Here is a 15,363-nt window from a genome sequence, read left to right as displayed (position 1 = left end):
ACAAATGTACTGATGAAAGTGGATGCACGTGGCATTCTGGCAACTTTGAGAAAAACGACTTAGTTGTTGTGCCTGTTGTCAGTTGTGGAAAAAGTACCCAATTTTCATAGACTGACTCAAGTAAAAGTGAAAGTCACCCAGTAAAATACTACTTGAGTAAAAGTCTGAAAGTATTTGGTTTTAAATATACTTATCAAAAGTAAATGTAATTGCTAAAATATACTTAAGTATCAAAAGTAAAAGTATAAATCCTTTCAAATTCCTTATGTTAAGCAAACCAGATGTCAAAATTTTCTTGTAATTTTTATTTATTTACTGATCGTGTAAATCACTCAGACATCATTTACAAACGAAGCATGTGTATTTAGTGAGTCCGCCAGATCAGAGGTAGTAGGGATGACCAGGGATGTTCTCTTGAGAACTGCGTGAATTGGACCATTTTCCAGTCCTGCTAAGCATTCAAAATGTAACGAGTACTTTTGGGTGTCAGGGGAAAACATATGGAGTAAAAAGTACATGATTTTCTTTAGGAATGTAGTGAAGTAAAATTATAAGTTGTCAAAAATATAAATAGTAAAGTTAAGTACAGATACCCCCATAAACGACTTAAGTAGTACTTTAAAGTATTTTTACTTAAGTGTTTTACACCACTGCCTGTTGTTCACACACGTATCTGCCCTCTCATTGGCTAGAATTGTCCCACCTGATCTCGCCTGCCTTCAATCATTGAGGACATGTATTTCCATTGTTAGAGCGGTCACTCTGCTATCTTGTCAAGGTTCCATCTACATAATCTTTGATTATCATTGCCTGGATTCCACAGGGTTTCCCAAACTCGGTCCTAGGGTCCCCTTGGGTGCATGTTTAGTTTTTTGCCCAAACTACACATCTGATTCAAATAATCAAAGCTTGATGATGAGTTGGTTATTTGAATCAGCTGTGTAGTGCTAAGGCAAAAAACAAAACGTGCACCCAGGGGGGGCCCCAGGACCGAGTTTAGGAAACCCTGACCTGGATGACTACATTTGCGAAGGAGAAGGCAACCTCAAGAGGCAAGTGCTTTTTGTTACAAGCAGTTTGTTTGGGGAAATTCCACGGTAACAGTGACACTGAGACTCAGATTAAAATGTAAAATGTATGTCAAACAAAAACCAATGGTTGCAAAGTTAAACAAACCATACAACTCTGTGCACAAGGACTACTTAACAATTCCCACTGAATTTTACGAAAACACATTTACTTGAAGAATAGTGCAGATGTAAAGTTTGGTAACAGAATGATGGCACAAATCGATATTCTGTTACCAAACTTTGCATCTGCACGGTTCTTCAAGTAAATGTGTTTTTGTAAAATCTTCAGTGTTACAATTGTTAAAAGTTGTCCTTGTGCATATAGTTGTATGGTTTGTTTAACTTTGCAATCATTGGTTTTTGTTTGACATACATTTTAAAGTGAAAAATCGGAGTCTCTCGGTTACCATGGAATTGCCCTTTGTTAGTTCAGTTATCCCTGTGTATGAATAATACTGTGTGGTAGCTTGCCTAATAAATCAGACTTTTATACCAATACTGATGTATAGTCTGAAACGTAGAGGTTTACCTTACAAGCCAGAATGTTTAATAAAACTACATTTGAACTTACTCTGCCAGCTGTCTATGAGGTTGGTCCTTCAGCCGCTCGTAATTTGAGATAAAATATCCACAGGAAAGTATTGTTTACCCAACTTTTTAGAGTGCCGGTACTGCCGTTGAAATTGATATCACCTTGCACATGCACAAAACCATGTAAACACCTGCAGACTTAGTTTTCATCCATGCGTCGCCTGTCTGTACTTCTGCAAGCCCTGCCTGGAGGCCAGCTGGAGGCAGGCAGGGGTCCAAGAATGCCCTGTCTGCTGATGTAGGTCCGCCAGAGACCAGCCCCCAGTCACTCTGGCCCTAAGAAGCATCTGTGATGCCCCGCTGAGGGAGAGGGAGCACCAGAACACTCAGGGGCCCACAGAGGAGGCTATGGAGGGGGTTACTGAGGGGGCTACAGAGGGGCCCTCGCAAATAGAAGACAAGGGCCCGTAGGCTGTGTGTAGCCTCCAATCCCAGAGGCCCTGTTTCTTCTGCCTTGAGGAAGAGTGTGTGCTTTGTGTGGAGTGTGTGTCTGATCACACAGACCACATTTTCTGCTCCATGGCAAAGGCAGCAACCCAGTGGAGAGAGCAGCTCTGAACTACAGTCGTGGTCAAAAGTGTTGAGAATGACACATACATATGTGGTCCTCTGTAACTCAGCTGGTAGAGCACGGCGCTTGTAACGCCAAGGTAGTGGGTTCGATCCCCGGGACCACCCATACACAAAAAATATGTATGCACGCATGACTGTAAGTCGCTTTGGATAAAAGCGTCTGCTAAATGGCATATTATATTATTATATTATTTACAAATTTTCACAAAGTCTGCTGCCTCAGTTTTGATTATGGTAATTTGCATATACTCCAGAATGTCATGAAAAGTGATCAGATTAATTGCAATTAATTGCAAAGTCCCTCTATGTGAACTTAATCCCCAAAAAACATTTCCACTGCATTTCAGCCCTGCCACAAAAGGACCAGCTGCCATCATGTCAGTGATTCTCTCGTTAACACAGGTGAGAGTGTTGACGAGGACAAGGCTGGAGATCACTCTGTCATGCTGATTGAGTTAGAATAACAGACTGGAAGCTTTAAAAGGAGGGTGGTGCTTGAAATCATTGTTCTTCCTCTGTTAACCATGGTTACCTGCAAGGAAACACGTGCCATCATCATTGCTTTGCACAAAAAGGGCTTCACAGGCAAGGATATTGCTGCTAGTAAGATTGCACCTAAATCAACCATTTATCGGATCATCAAGAACTTCAAGGAGAGAGGTTCAATTGTTGTGAAGAAGGCGTCAGGGCGCCCAAGAAAGTCCAGCAAGCGGCAGGACCGTCTCCTAAAGTTGATTCAGCTGCGGGATTGGGGCACCACCAGTGCAGAGCTTGCTCAGGAATGGCAGCAGGCAGGTGTGAGTGCATCTGCACGCACAGTGAGGCGAAGACTTTTGGAGGATGGACTGGTGTCAAGAAGGGCAGCGAGGAAGCCACTTCTCTCCAGGAAAAACATCAGGGACAGACTGCTACTCTGCAAAAGTTACAGGGATTGGACTGCTGAGGACTGGGGTAAAATCATTTTGCCTTTTCCAGCATGATGGAGCACCTTGCCATAAGGCAAAAGTGATAACTAAGTGGCTCTGGGAACATCATGCTGGAAAAGGCATTGTTCATCACCAATCTGTTGTTGGATGGTTGGGAGAAGTTGCTCTCGGAGGATGTGTTGGTACCATTCTTTATTCATGGCTGTGTTCTTAGGCAAAATTGTGAGTGAGCCCACTCCCTTGGCTGAGAAGCAACCCCACACATGAATGGTCTCAGGATGCTTTACTGTTGGCATGACACAGGACTGATGGTAGCGCTCACCTTGTCTTCTCCAGACAAGCTTTTTTCCGGATGCCCCAAACAATCGGAAAGGGGATTCATCAGAGAAAATGATTTTACCCCAGTCCTCAGCAGTCCAATAACCGTACCTTTTGCAGAGTATCAGTCTGTCCCTGATGTTTTTCCTGGAGAGAAGTGGCTTCCTCGCTGCCCTTCTTGACACCAGGTCATCCTCCAAAAGTCTTCGCCTCACTGTGCGTGCAGATGCACTCACACCTGCCTGCTGCCATTCCTGAGCAAGCTCTGTACTGGTGGTGCCCCGATCCCGCAGCTGAATCAACTTTAGGAGATGGTCCTGGCGCTTGCTAGACTTTCTTGGGCGCCCTGAAGCCTTCTTCACAACAATTGAACCTCTCTCCTTGAAGTTCTTGATGATCCAATAAATGGTTGATTTAGGTGCAATCTTACTAGCAGCAATATCCTTGCCTGTGAAGCCCTTTTTGTGCAAAGCAATGATGACGGCGCGTGTTTCCTTGCAGGTAACCATGGTTAACAGAGGAAGAACAATGATTTCAAGCACCACCTTCCTTTTAAAGCTCCCAGTCTGTTATTCTAACTCAATCAGCATGACAGAGTGATCTCCAGCCTTGTCCTCGTCAACACTCTCACCTGTGTTAACGAGAGAATCACTGACATGATGTCAGCTGGTCCTTTTGTGGCAGAGCTGTGATGCAGTGGAAATGTTTTTTGGGGATTAAGTTCATTTTCATGGCAAAGAGGGACTTTGCAATTAATTGCAATTCATTTGATCACACTTCATAACATTCTTTAGTATATGCAAACTGCAATCATAAAAACTGAGGCAGCAGACTTTGTGAAAATTAATATTTGTGTCATTCTCAAAACTTTTGACCACGACTGTAGGGATGAATTATACATTCTGCAGAACTTAGAACCTCCAGAGAATCAAAGTTTGCCTGGACATGGACAAACGGGAGGTGGCATTCTCCTTCCTGTTCAAAACAACAAGTACCTCGCCACTTAAAAACACACATTTAGAGAGAGGGTCTATGCATACTTTCATTAGACTGTGGGTATACCACTACATTTCAATGCAGGTGTAAAAACCACGCTTAAGTGAATGAGGGAGTTTTTCAATGTTGTGTCTCCACAAAAGGAACACAAATCATTTTTTATATTTTGACTTGAAAGTTCTTCAGCTTTAATAACATTCTGATATATACAGTGCATTCAGAAAGTATTCAGACCCCTTGACATTTTCCACATTTTGTTACGTTACAGCCTTATTCTAAAATTGATTAAATCGTTTTTCCCCACAATCAACACACAATACCCCATAATGACAAAGCAAAAACAGTTTTGTAGAGTTTTTTGATTTTTTTTAGAAAAAAGTGTTCAGACCCTTTACTCAGTACTTTGTTGAAGCACCTTTGGCAGCGATTACAGCCTTGAGTCTTCTTGGGTATGACGCTACAAGCTTGGCACACCTGTATTTGGGGAGTTTCTCCCATTCTTCTCTGCAGATCCTCTCAAGCTCTGTCAGGTTGGATTGGGAGTGTTGCTGCACAGCTATTTTCAGGTCTCTACAGAGATGTTCGATCGGGTTCAAGTCCGGGCTCTGGCTGGTCCACTCAAGGACATTTAGAGACTTGTCCCGAAGCCACTCCTGCGATGTCTTGGCTGTGTGCTTAGGGTCATTGTCCTGTTGGAAAGTCAACCTAGGGTCATTGTCCTGTTGGAAAGTGAACCTTCGCCCCAGTCTGAGGTCCTGAGCGCTCTGGAGCAGGTTTACATCAAGGATCTCTCTGTACTTTTCTCCGTTCATCTTTCCCTCGATCCTGACTAGTCTCCCAGTCTCTGCTGCTGAAAAACATCCCCACAACATGATGCTGCCACCACCATGCTTCACTGTAGGGATGGTGCCAGGTTTCCTCCAGACATGATGCTTGGCATTCAGGCCAAAGAGTTCAATCTTGGTTTCATCAGACCAGAGAATCTTGTTTCTCATGGTCTGAGAGTCCTTTAGGTGCCTTTTGGCAAACTCCAAGCGGGCTGTCTTGTGCCTTTTACTGAGGAGTGGCTTCTGTCTGGCCACTCGACCATAAAGGACAGATTAGTGGAGTGCTGCAGAGATGGTTGTCCTTCTGGAAGGTTCTTCCCATATCCACAGAGGAATTTTGGAGCCCTGTCAGAGTCACCATTGGGTTCTTGGTCACCTCCCTGACCACGGCCCTTCTCCCCTGATTGCTCAGTTTAGCCGGGCAGCCATCTCTAGGAAGAGTCTTGATGGTCCCAAACGTCTTCCTTTTAAGAATGATGGAGGCCACTGTGTTCTTGGTGATTTCAATGCTGCAGAATTTTTTTGGTACCCTTCCCCAGATCTGTGCCTCGACACAATCCTGTCTCGGAGGTCTACGGACAATTCCTTCGACCTCATGGCTTGGTTTTTGCTCTGACATGCACTGTCAACTGTGGGACCTTATCTAAATCCTGTCCAATCAATTGAATTTACCACAGGTGGACTCCAATCAAGTTGTAGAAACATCTCAAGGATGATCAATGGAAACAGGATGCACCTGAGCTCAATTTCGAGTCTCATAGCAAAGGGTCTGAATACTTATGTAAATAAGGTATTTCTGTTTTTTATTTGTAATACATTTGCAAAAAAATCTAATTTTGTTATTAAATCCATTTAAAAATACGGCTGTAACGTAACAAATTGTGGAAAAAGTCAAGGGGTCTGAATACTTTCCGAATGCACTGTATTTTGTATATATTTTTATGTTATTTACTGCATGTTGCTGTTGAACTGCAGAACAGAGTATATTCAGTTGTTTAAAACAATTGTTGGCGCTTTAAGTGTCAAGTGTTTGTGGCAAGAAATTATATGAAATAACGGTTTTGGTCATAAGTAATGAAATATGATTTGATTTGAATATGAACATGATTCCATTGATTTCAGTGATTTATTATCGAGGCACACACACACACACACACACACACATACACATACACACACAGATAAACTTCAGTGCCTAATTACTTGTCGTGCTTGTGATGCTTGAGAGGATTATCATGACGGGGAAGACATAATAATGATGTGTAGATGGAGAGAGTGAATCACACACACAACCATACTTAACCATACTGGTGCTCAGTAGTAGAAAAGGGACTTGGCCCTGGGCACGGATCAGTCACCATGCAGGAGTTTGATATCATAGTGTTGGGTACAGGACTGAAGGTAAGAGAAACTCTCACATTCCCTCACACACATTTTTACCAAAGTTCTGCTCTCTGAACTACCCAATAAAGATACCATAAAGACTTAATACTATAAAAACACATACGATTGTAAGCGTGGCAATGTCTTAATATGTAGGGGAAAATGTAGAAATGATTAATGTGTATCTTGGTGTTTAATGTGTATCATTGATTAATGTGTATCATGGACTATACTTGCCAGGTTTTTGTCAGAGTTTGAGTATAGAAGATCAACAGTGAATTCTATCAACATGAAAGAATAAAGTAATGGAAGTCAGAGAATTTAGAGAGGAGGTACATAGAACAGTATTATTATTATATACAGTCGCTTATGAAAGTCTACACACCCCTTGCACAGTCTTCACATTTGGCTGCCTTAAAATTAAATCTAAAAAGGATTACTTTTTTTTTTCAATACTACGATCTACACAACGGACTTCACATTTTCATAGTGAAACAAAGATTTTACCAACCTTGTACAACTCCTGGCAACATACAGGTAACTCCCAAAATAAAGGAAACACCAGTAAATTAGGAATACAAAGTACATTGAAAGCAGGTGCTTCCACATAGGTGTGGTTTTCTGATTTAATTAGTATTATATGTTTCGTATGGTATGTATTAATTTGTGGATGTCATTCATCCATTTCATACGATATGTTACGAATTTAAATTCGTACAATATGTTACAAATTTGCAAAATGTATATGTTATGAATTCCATATTGTTGTGGCTAACGTTAGCTAGGCTAGGGATTAGGGGTTAAGGTTAGTGTTAATGTTAGGAGTTAGGTTAAAGGGTTAAGGTTAGGGGAAGGGTTAGCTAACATACTAAGTAATTGCAAAGTAGCTAACAAATAATAAGTAGTTGCTAAAATGCAAAAGTTGTCCATGCAACCTTTGGGTAGCTAGACATTCGCGTTATATGCCTACCCATCCACCCCGACCAACCACACTACTTTAGTTTTTGCCTTAAGTAACCTTTTGTCTTATGTAACCATACCAAACGTAACATATCATACTAATTTGAGTGTCCCGGAATCGGATTTACTTTTACTATGTTTTACGTCTAGTCTGAGACCAGGCTGGCATTTGCGTATGCACAACTAAATCTCAACCCAATTGAACACTTATTGGAGATTCAGGAGCGTCGCCTGAACAGCGTTTCCACCACCATCAACAAAATACCAAATGATGGAATTTCTAGTGGAAGAATGGTATCGCTTCCCTTCAATAGTCCAATAGACAGTAGAATATATGCTTGTGGTGGCCTAATACATATCTCTCCCTGTACTAAAAACATATGTGGATGTTTCTGGAGTGTGAGTGCTATATATTTTAAAATAGAGCGAAGCTTTTAATAAATAGTGTCGTTCAAAATGATGACACAATGTATAGATGTTTGAAGTAGCACTTGCTTTGAACAAATGTCTCGTGGACATACTATCCATTGTTTTTGTCCAAATTGCTCAAGCTAGGTACATTTGGTTGGCAATCTTTTATGGACAACAATATTCGAACCTTGTCTCTGAATCTTCAAGCAGATTTAAGTCAGGACTGAAACTGGACCAGTCAGAAACACTCAACACCATTTTAATTTGTATAATTCTCCCACGGAAAAATACAATGCTATCGCAGGGTTAGGTTTTTAGAAGACTGAGGCGGGTTTTCCTCTAACTTTTTACATGGGATTTTGCTCCTTTCATAATTATTTTGATCCTAATCATACCCTTAACATGATGCTGCCACCACAATACTTGAAAATACAAATGGATCAACAACACTGAATTCACTCCACATTCCCAACCAAATTTACTGAGCTTAAGCAATTTTTACAAAAACAATGGATACATGTTGCCCTAAGAGTTGTGTAAAGTTGGTAGAATCTTATTCAAAATGGTTCACAGCTGTAATGGTTGCAAAGGTGCTTCCACCAAGTATTAACTCTGGGGAGTGAAGACCTACACAATCAAGAGTCTATAACTTTCTTTCACTTTGAAAATGTGGAGTAGGTGGTATAGATCTGTAGGAAAAACATGAAATGCAATCCCTTTTTAGATTGAATTTTAAGGCACCGTAATGTGAAGAAGGGTGTGTAGACTTTCACTAAACACTGTATATTTATGGTACCATGGACAAAGTAAAGATGATTAAATATAATACCTACTACTAGCTGTCACATTTCTTTCAAATGTAATATTTTACTTCAGTTCATTGATTGTATTACTTAGCTTTGATCATATTCCATGCATGTGTTTCATGTGTACTTTCTATAATGTCAAGTGTCAAAAATGTGTATTAATTCATTAACCTACACAAACACACACAAGCAAACAGGTGATCCCTGGGCTCTCGAAGAATGTTTAAAGCCTTGCAGGCTGTCTAAGGGATTAGATTAATCATTTAGCTGTCTACTGGAGCACAGGTTGCCTAGCAGTTAAGAGCAATGGGCCAGTAACCAGAAAGTCACTGGTTTGAATCCCAGAGCCAACCAGGTGAAAAATCTGTCGATGTGCCCTTGAGCAAGGCACTTAACTCTAATTGCTCTGGATATGAATAGCACTGACTCTATCTCCCTCAGGAATGTATTCTCTCTGGCTTGATGTCAGTGGGTGGGAAGAAGGTTCTTCACATTGACCGCAACCCTTACTATGGTGGAGAGAGTGCCTCTATCTCCCCCCTAGAAGAGGTCTGTATGAACACATGCACAAACATACAAACATACAAAACACTGAAGGGTTATTGTATATTGTTTATGAGAGTGGCTGTATTTTGTAGCTATATAGGAGGTTTCAGGTTCCATGTCCAGCTAAGCCGATGGGACGTGGGAGGGACTGGAATGTGGACCTTATTCCCAAATTTCTACTTGCCAGTGGTGAGGACTATGATTAATATTATGTTCATCTGTCTTGTCATCATACGTCTAATATGAATGTGAACGTGTTTAACTGTGTGTCAGGGTCAGAGTTCATTCTTATTGTGTTAACCTGTGTTTGTGTGTTTGTTCAGGTCAGCTGGTTAAAATGCTGGTGTACACCGAGGTAACTCGGTATCTGGACTTTAAGGTGGTGGAGGGCAGCTATGTGTACAGGGCAGGTAAAGTCCACAAGGTCCCTTCAACCGAGGCAGAAGCCCTAGCTTCAGGTAACGCACACCCATCAAAATAAACAATATTTGTAACTTACAAATCCCTTGTTTCCGAATCATTGATTCTAAACAAAGGATTGCCACATAACAGTCAAAGCCAACTGAAATTCATGGACATGACAAATGGATTAACTTGATTTCATATACATACAATCATTCAAAGTCTCAAACAGTGGATGTAACATGGTGTGTGTTTCAGATCTGATGGGGATGTTTGACAAGCGCAGGTTCAGGAAGCTTCTTCTGTTCATCCTGAACTTTGAGGAGAGAGACCCGCGGACCTACCAGGACATGGACCCCAACAGGACCAGCATGAGGGAGCTGTTCCGCCACTTCGACCTGGGACCAGACATCATGGAGTTCACTGGCCATGCCCTGGCCCTGTACCGCAGTGACGAGTCAGTACAAATATTACACAGACAGTCAGAAAGACAGGCAGACACACACACACACACACACCTATCTCAATGGTTGTGTCCCTGCCTCCACAGTTACTTGGACCAGCCGTGCATCCAGACCATCAGACGGATCAAGCTGTATTCTGAGTCTATGGCTCGGTATAACTTTAGTCCCTACCTCTATCCACTGTATGGGCTAGGGGAACTACCCCAGGGCTTTGCCAGGTAACACAAACACACTCATAAAGGCACTCAAGAATGCATAAATACATTAACTTCACGTTTTTTTAATGGTATTGTACATGGCCGCAACGTAAACCCTTACTATTCCTGTGTGTCTCAGGTTAAGTGCAGTGCATGGAGGGTCCTACATGTTAAACAGAGGAGTGGAGGAGATTGTGATGGACAAGGGCAAAGTGGTAGCAGTGAAATCTGAGGGAGCGGTGAGTGGCTGGTGAAGTAGAGAGTAGAGAAGAGAGAGCGAGAGAGTTGAAGAGGGAATTAATTAATGAATGAGAAATGGTAGAGCATGAACAGGAACATGGGCTGAATATCAGTGTAGTAAATGAGTAGTTGGACCTAATCTTTCTATCTTCTTTCACTTCCTCTTTGCGAAGCTGTTCCGCTGTAAACAGCTGATCTGTGACCCCAGCTACGTGCCCAACAGGGTGAAGAAGGTGGGCCGGGTCATACGGGTCATCTGTTTACTGAATCATCCAATCAAAAACACCCACGATGCCAACTCCTGTCAAATCATTATCCCTCAAACACAAGTCCACAGGAAATCAGGTATGACATCACAGATAGACCAGATATACACAAGAAGTTAGACAAAGGCCTACGACCCCATGTACCAAACAGGTTAAATATGATTGCAATATTTTAGCCTTGGGATGAATCATAACGTGACCCTCTTTGTTTTTCAGACATCTACGTATGTATGGTGTCCTACGCCCACAACGTGGCATCAGAGGGGATGTATATCGCTATGGTGAGCACCACTGTAGAGACCAGTAACCCAGAGAAGGAGGTGCAGCCTGGGTTAGAACTTCTAGAGCCTATTCAGCAGAAGTAAGTTCCACACAACCTACTGCAGACTGTTGCATCCAGAGCCATATGTATATTGTAAGGATGCAAGGCTAATTTCACACATACCAAAAAAGTTCACTAAAGACTGAATGTGATTGATCCACAGATTTGTTTCTATCAGCAACATGATGGTCCCCATTGATGATGGAAGGAACAGTCAGGTAAGGGTCAAGACCTTCAATATATTGTAGCACCGTTAACCTCACAACTAACGACCTCACCGAGATGTTCAGATCACTTGGTGTAATGGCTAAGGTGTTGGGATTACAGGCACTGGATCTGGGTTCAAGTCCCAGTTGAGGCTACCCACTGAATTCACTGTAATATATATAAATGTATTCATATTTCTTGGCCATTGGGTTGTACCAGGATTATACATTGTGGAGTCTCCAGTTTTGTTCATTGTGATCCTATCTCCCTTTTTCAGATCTTTGTGTCTCGCTCCTATGATGCCACGACACACTTTGAGACTGAGTGTGAGGACATCAAGGATGTGTATCGCCGCATCACAGGATCAGAATTCATCTTTGGTGACTTACGCAGAAACTGTAGTAGTAGTGGTGGTGGTGATGATGATGATGATGATGACTAAGCGACACTAAGTGGAGTTGCTACCATTTTTGTCTTGTGTGGCTCAGTTGATAGAGCATAGTCCTTGCAACACCAGGATCTTGGGTTCAATTTTCTCTAGGGCGGGCCACCCATACAAAAATGTATGCACACTCATGGATAACAGTGTCTGCTAAATGGCAAATATGACATTACTATTATATTGTGGTTGTCTATAATGTCCTTGTTTTCTGTGTTTTTTAAAGCAACCCATAGATTCACCTCATATCTCCCAGAATGCCCAGCTTCACAGCTACTGTATCAGTCACTGCATCGGTCCTATTTATCATGTGCTTTATCATGTGGTAGATGCTCTCGTACTCTGATGGCATTAAGACTGGAGAGTGGTACGCTAAATAACTTTCAGTTGATTTAATACCCTGTCTAATAAACACCACACTTTATTTGACTGTGGTAAATGTAAAAATGTGGCCTGAGATTCAGTGTTTAGTGTGTGCTCGAGTGTGAATGAATGAATGGCCATGTGTTTGTGTGGTGAAGTTGAACTGGATGGATGATTCTAAATGTATCAGAGCGATTAGGGATAGCCTTATCCTACAGATTAACTCCGAGAAGGACAAAGCCACTGGAGTTGCGTTACATATTGCATTATGTTCTATTCTGAGACAGATAAAGCGGTGGTTCAGAGAGATGGGGGTGGAAGACAAAACGGACAGACAATGAGATTAGAGAGGTTTACTAATCCCAGTGAAGGACAGTCACCTTGGGTAGATTACATACACAATGCACATACTCCCATATGCTTTCACTGACAATTAAATAAATACAAAACATTGTATTTGTAATTTTATATATTGTGTATTGCTTCATTGGTAGCATGTATTTATCCTTATACAGATATGACACACTAAATAACACTCCCACCAAATCATATCCTTCAATACTCGTCAGAAATACATCAATGCCAACACACTCCTCTTCTCTTTTTCATTTACACATTTCATACCACCCCCCCCCCCCCCCCACACACACACACACACACACACACACACACACACCACATTTCTATGGGGAAATGCCAGAAATCCACCCAGTTTGCAATGGCTAAAAAAACATAACTCAGCCCTTGAATGAGGACAGATTTATCCAGATCATCCATCCAAGTGGTGAAAATAGTTCCTTTTTTCCATCAAGTCCAATCAAGACCTCCTTCTGTTGTTGCTACTCCAGCTCCGTGCTGATTGGAGGAGGAATCAGACCTGCTGCCACCACTCGCCGTTCACTGCTCAGGAAGTTAAAGGTTGCACAAGCGTTTGGCTGAGGAAGGTAAAGGGATGAGTGTCAGAGAGAGAGAGGAAAAATGCAAATTATAACTGTCCTACACCTTATTCTATAGGCAGGGGCTGCCCATGTCTGTGTATGGATGGAGAGCTACTTTCCAGGTGGTGGCACACAGTAACTTGATGTGAGAGAAATCTCAAGAGGACATTCTGAACCAGGCTTGGGTAAACCGGTCTATAAATGCTAATGTACTGAAATCTATTACACAACCCTAATCCTTCTGCTGTAGACAGATGCCAGATGAGGTCAGGTGTCCCTACCGTGTCCTGCACCTCCACAGCGATGCCTTTTCTCTTGAGGAGGGCCAGGACTTTGGGGTCAATCCGCTCTGACCGACCCCCTGTGCCCAGGACCAGAACCTCTATGGATACAAAGCATTCAAGAGAGACATCATGAGAATATACAATCATTAAGCTGTTCAGGTGATAACACTGTACATCATCATAGTCAAGCTCTGAAGATCAAATATGAACTGGCAACTATTTAAGAGGGTAGAGGGGACCATCCCAACAACACTCCAACTGGAGTCTTATCGCTCATACACGCGCACACACACACGCGCACACACACACACACACACACACACACACACACGAGGTTCTGGACTCAGATAACACCAATAGGAGGATCACTCAGTTGTTGCTTGGCAACAGAGACTGATAGAAATACAAGGAGGTGACTCCGCCTAATCGGAAGGTATAAATATATGCTTGTGTGAATTGTATGGGTGCTATGCAGCTGTAGCCTCCAGTTTGGGTGGAATATATCTAGTCTGAGCTTCCTCTGGTGTCCGACTGGATTTGTACCAGAACTTAGAACCTAACAGAATCTTGCATAAGTTTGTGCATTCATAAATTAGAGTATCTGACTTTTTGTCTATCCTCATAATTTGTGTCAGCGTGACTAAAGTATAATTGAATTTTGTCTCACCAATTCGAGGTTCCAGCATGTGGAAAAGGGCCATGCTCTCTACAGTGATGTCTTTATAGCTGCCTACCTGCAGGGGGCGACAGATGAGAAGCCAAAAGCACAATCAACATTCTACACTGTTACATCTCATATTCTACTCATCATCACTCCTAATTTAGCCAGTTAAATATCTCACTCTCACACAGCACTCAACAGTATTACAGGGAGCATGTAAACTAAAGCTGAAGAGAGATGAAAAAAATAGAACCATCATAAAGGTTGACTTCCTGTGGGGATTAGAGGAAAGGTCAAACTAAAACTCTTTCCTACATTCCATTGGAGGATGGCTGGAGGTAGCAGGGCACATGGCCCGAAAACACGGTTCCCATCGATGTTGAACCCTCTGGGGCTGTAGCTGTGGATCATTGCTCCAGCTCCTGGTTCTTTTTGCATGATGGACACTGTGGTACGCTGGTACATCTCATCATCACTGGGCCCAAGCCTGTGGGCGCGAGATAGAAAGGGGCTGGAGGAGAAGGAGAGACATTAAGTTACTTTTCCATCACATACTGTACCATTACCTGGCTAGTGGCTACATCTGGATGACGTGGGATAGGGACATCAGAACTAGATTTGAAGTCTAAAAACGTCTGACAAACTTTGATATTGGGGTTGACTTTACCTTCAAACATGCATTAGGATGCCATTTTCATCAGATTTTATGAAAAGGGGCTCTCTGTATTATGAAATGTGGCTCTCTGTACCTAGCAAGATGTAATAACCATAGAATTGGTATACTCTGCCTGGGATGTATCTCAAGTAGCAAGCTTTGACACCAGCATCTACCAAAAGCTAACATTAGCTAAGTAGCCAGGCAGGGGGTAGAGATGTCAATTGTGTAACAGTTAGCACTAAAACATTGTCGTTTCTATTCTCTAGATGTCTCGTTTCTGAGCAGTCAGCAGTACTGTACCTTGTGAACGCGGGGGATGTCAGAGGGTTGAGCCAAAGACCCTGTGAAGATCTCTGGAGAAACAGTCGTGCACACATCGAGACAGCCATGTTGTTGACAGTTAAGTACCTAATGCCGATGGGAACCAAATACATTAAAACCAGGGTGGGAACAAATTTTGTGTAGCACAACGTTTGGTACTTCCGTTTGGGTACATCCGGTTATTTTATTATGGA

General features: G+C 42.2%; 2 protein-coding genes across 2 annotated transcripts; one reads left to right on the top strand and one right to left on the bottom strand.

The window, feature by feature from the left end:
• Positions 1-6,660: 6,660 nt before the first annotated feature.
• On the top strand, positions 6,661-11,947 carry LOC311137988 (rab GDP dissociation inhibitor beta; the record flags this gene model as incomplete). The annotated part of the gene is made up of 11 exons (XM_084172633.1): positions 6,661-6,702; positions 9,303-9,410; positions 9,500-9,596; positions 9,731-9,865; positions 10,068-10,266; positions 10,360-10,491; positions 10,610-10,709; positions 10,884-11,055; positions 11,193-11,337; positions 11,462-11,516; positions 11,783-11,947. The coding sequence occupies 11 exons, from the start codon at positions 6,661-6,663 to the stop codon at positions 11,945-11,947; spliced, it is 1,350 nt and encodes a 449-aa protein (XP_084028759.1).
• A 698-nt stretch (positions 11,948-12,645) lies between these two features.
• ndufaf3 (NADH:ubiquinone oxidoreductase complex assembly factor) lies at positions 12,646-15,282 on the bottom strand (the record flags this gene model as incomplete). The annotated part of the gene is made up of 5 exons (XM_084172488.1): positions 12,646-13,242; positions 13,527-13,627; positions 14,197-14,263; positions 14,506-14,701; positions 15,149-15,282. The coding sequence occupies 5 exons, from the start codon at positions 15,280-15,282 to the stop codon at positions 13,147-13,149; spliced, it is 594 nt and encodes a 197-aa protein (XP_084028614.1). The 3' UTR covers positions 12,646-13,146.
• Positions 15,283-15,363: the final 81 nt, after the last annotated feature.

Source organism: Coregonus lavaretus, assembly GCF_964263955.1.
Source record: "Coregonus lavaretus genome assembly, chromosome: 12".
Taxonomy (NCBI): domain Eukaryota; kingdom Metazoa; phylum Chordata; class Actinopteri; order Salmoniformes; family Salmonidae; genus Coregonus; species Coregonus lavaretus.
Note: the sequence above shows the minus strand (reverse complement) of the source record. Positions and strands in the feature narration are given on the sequence as shown.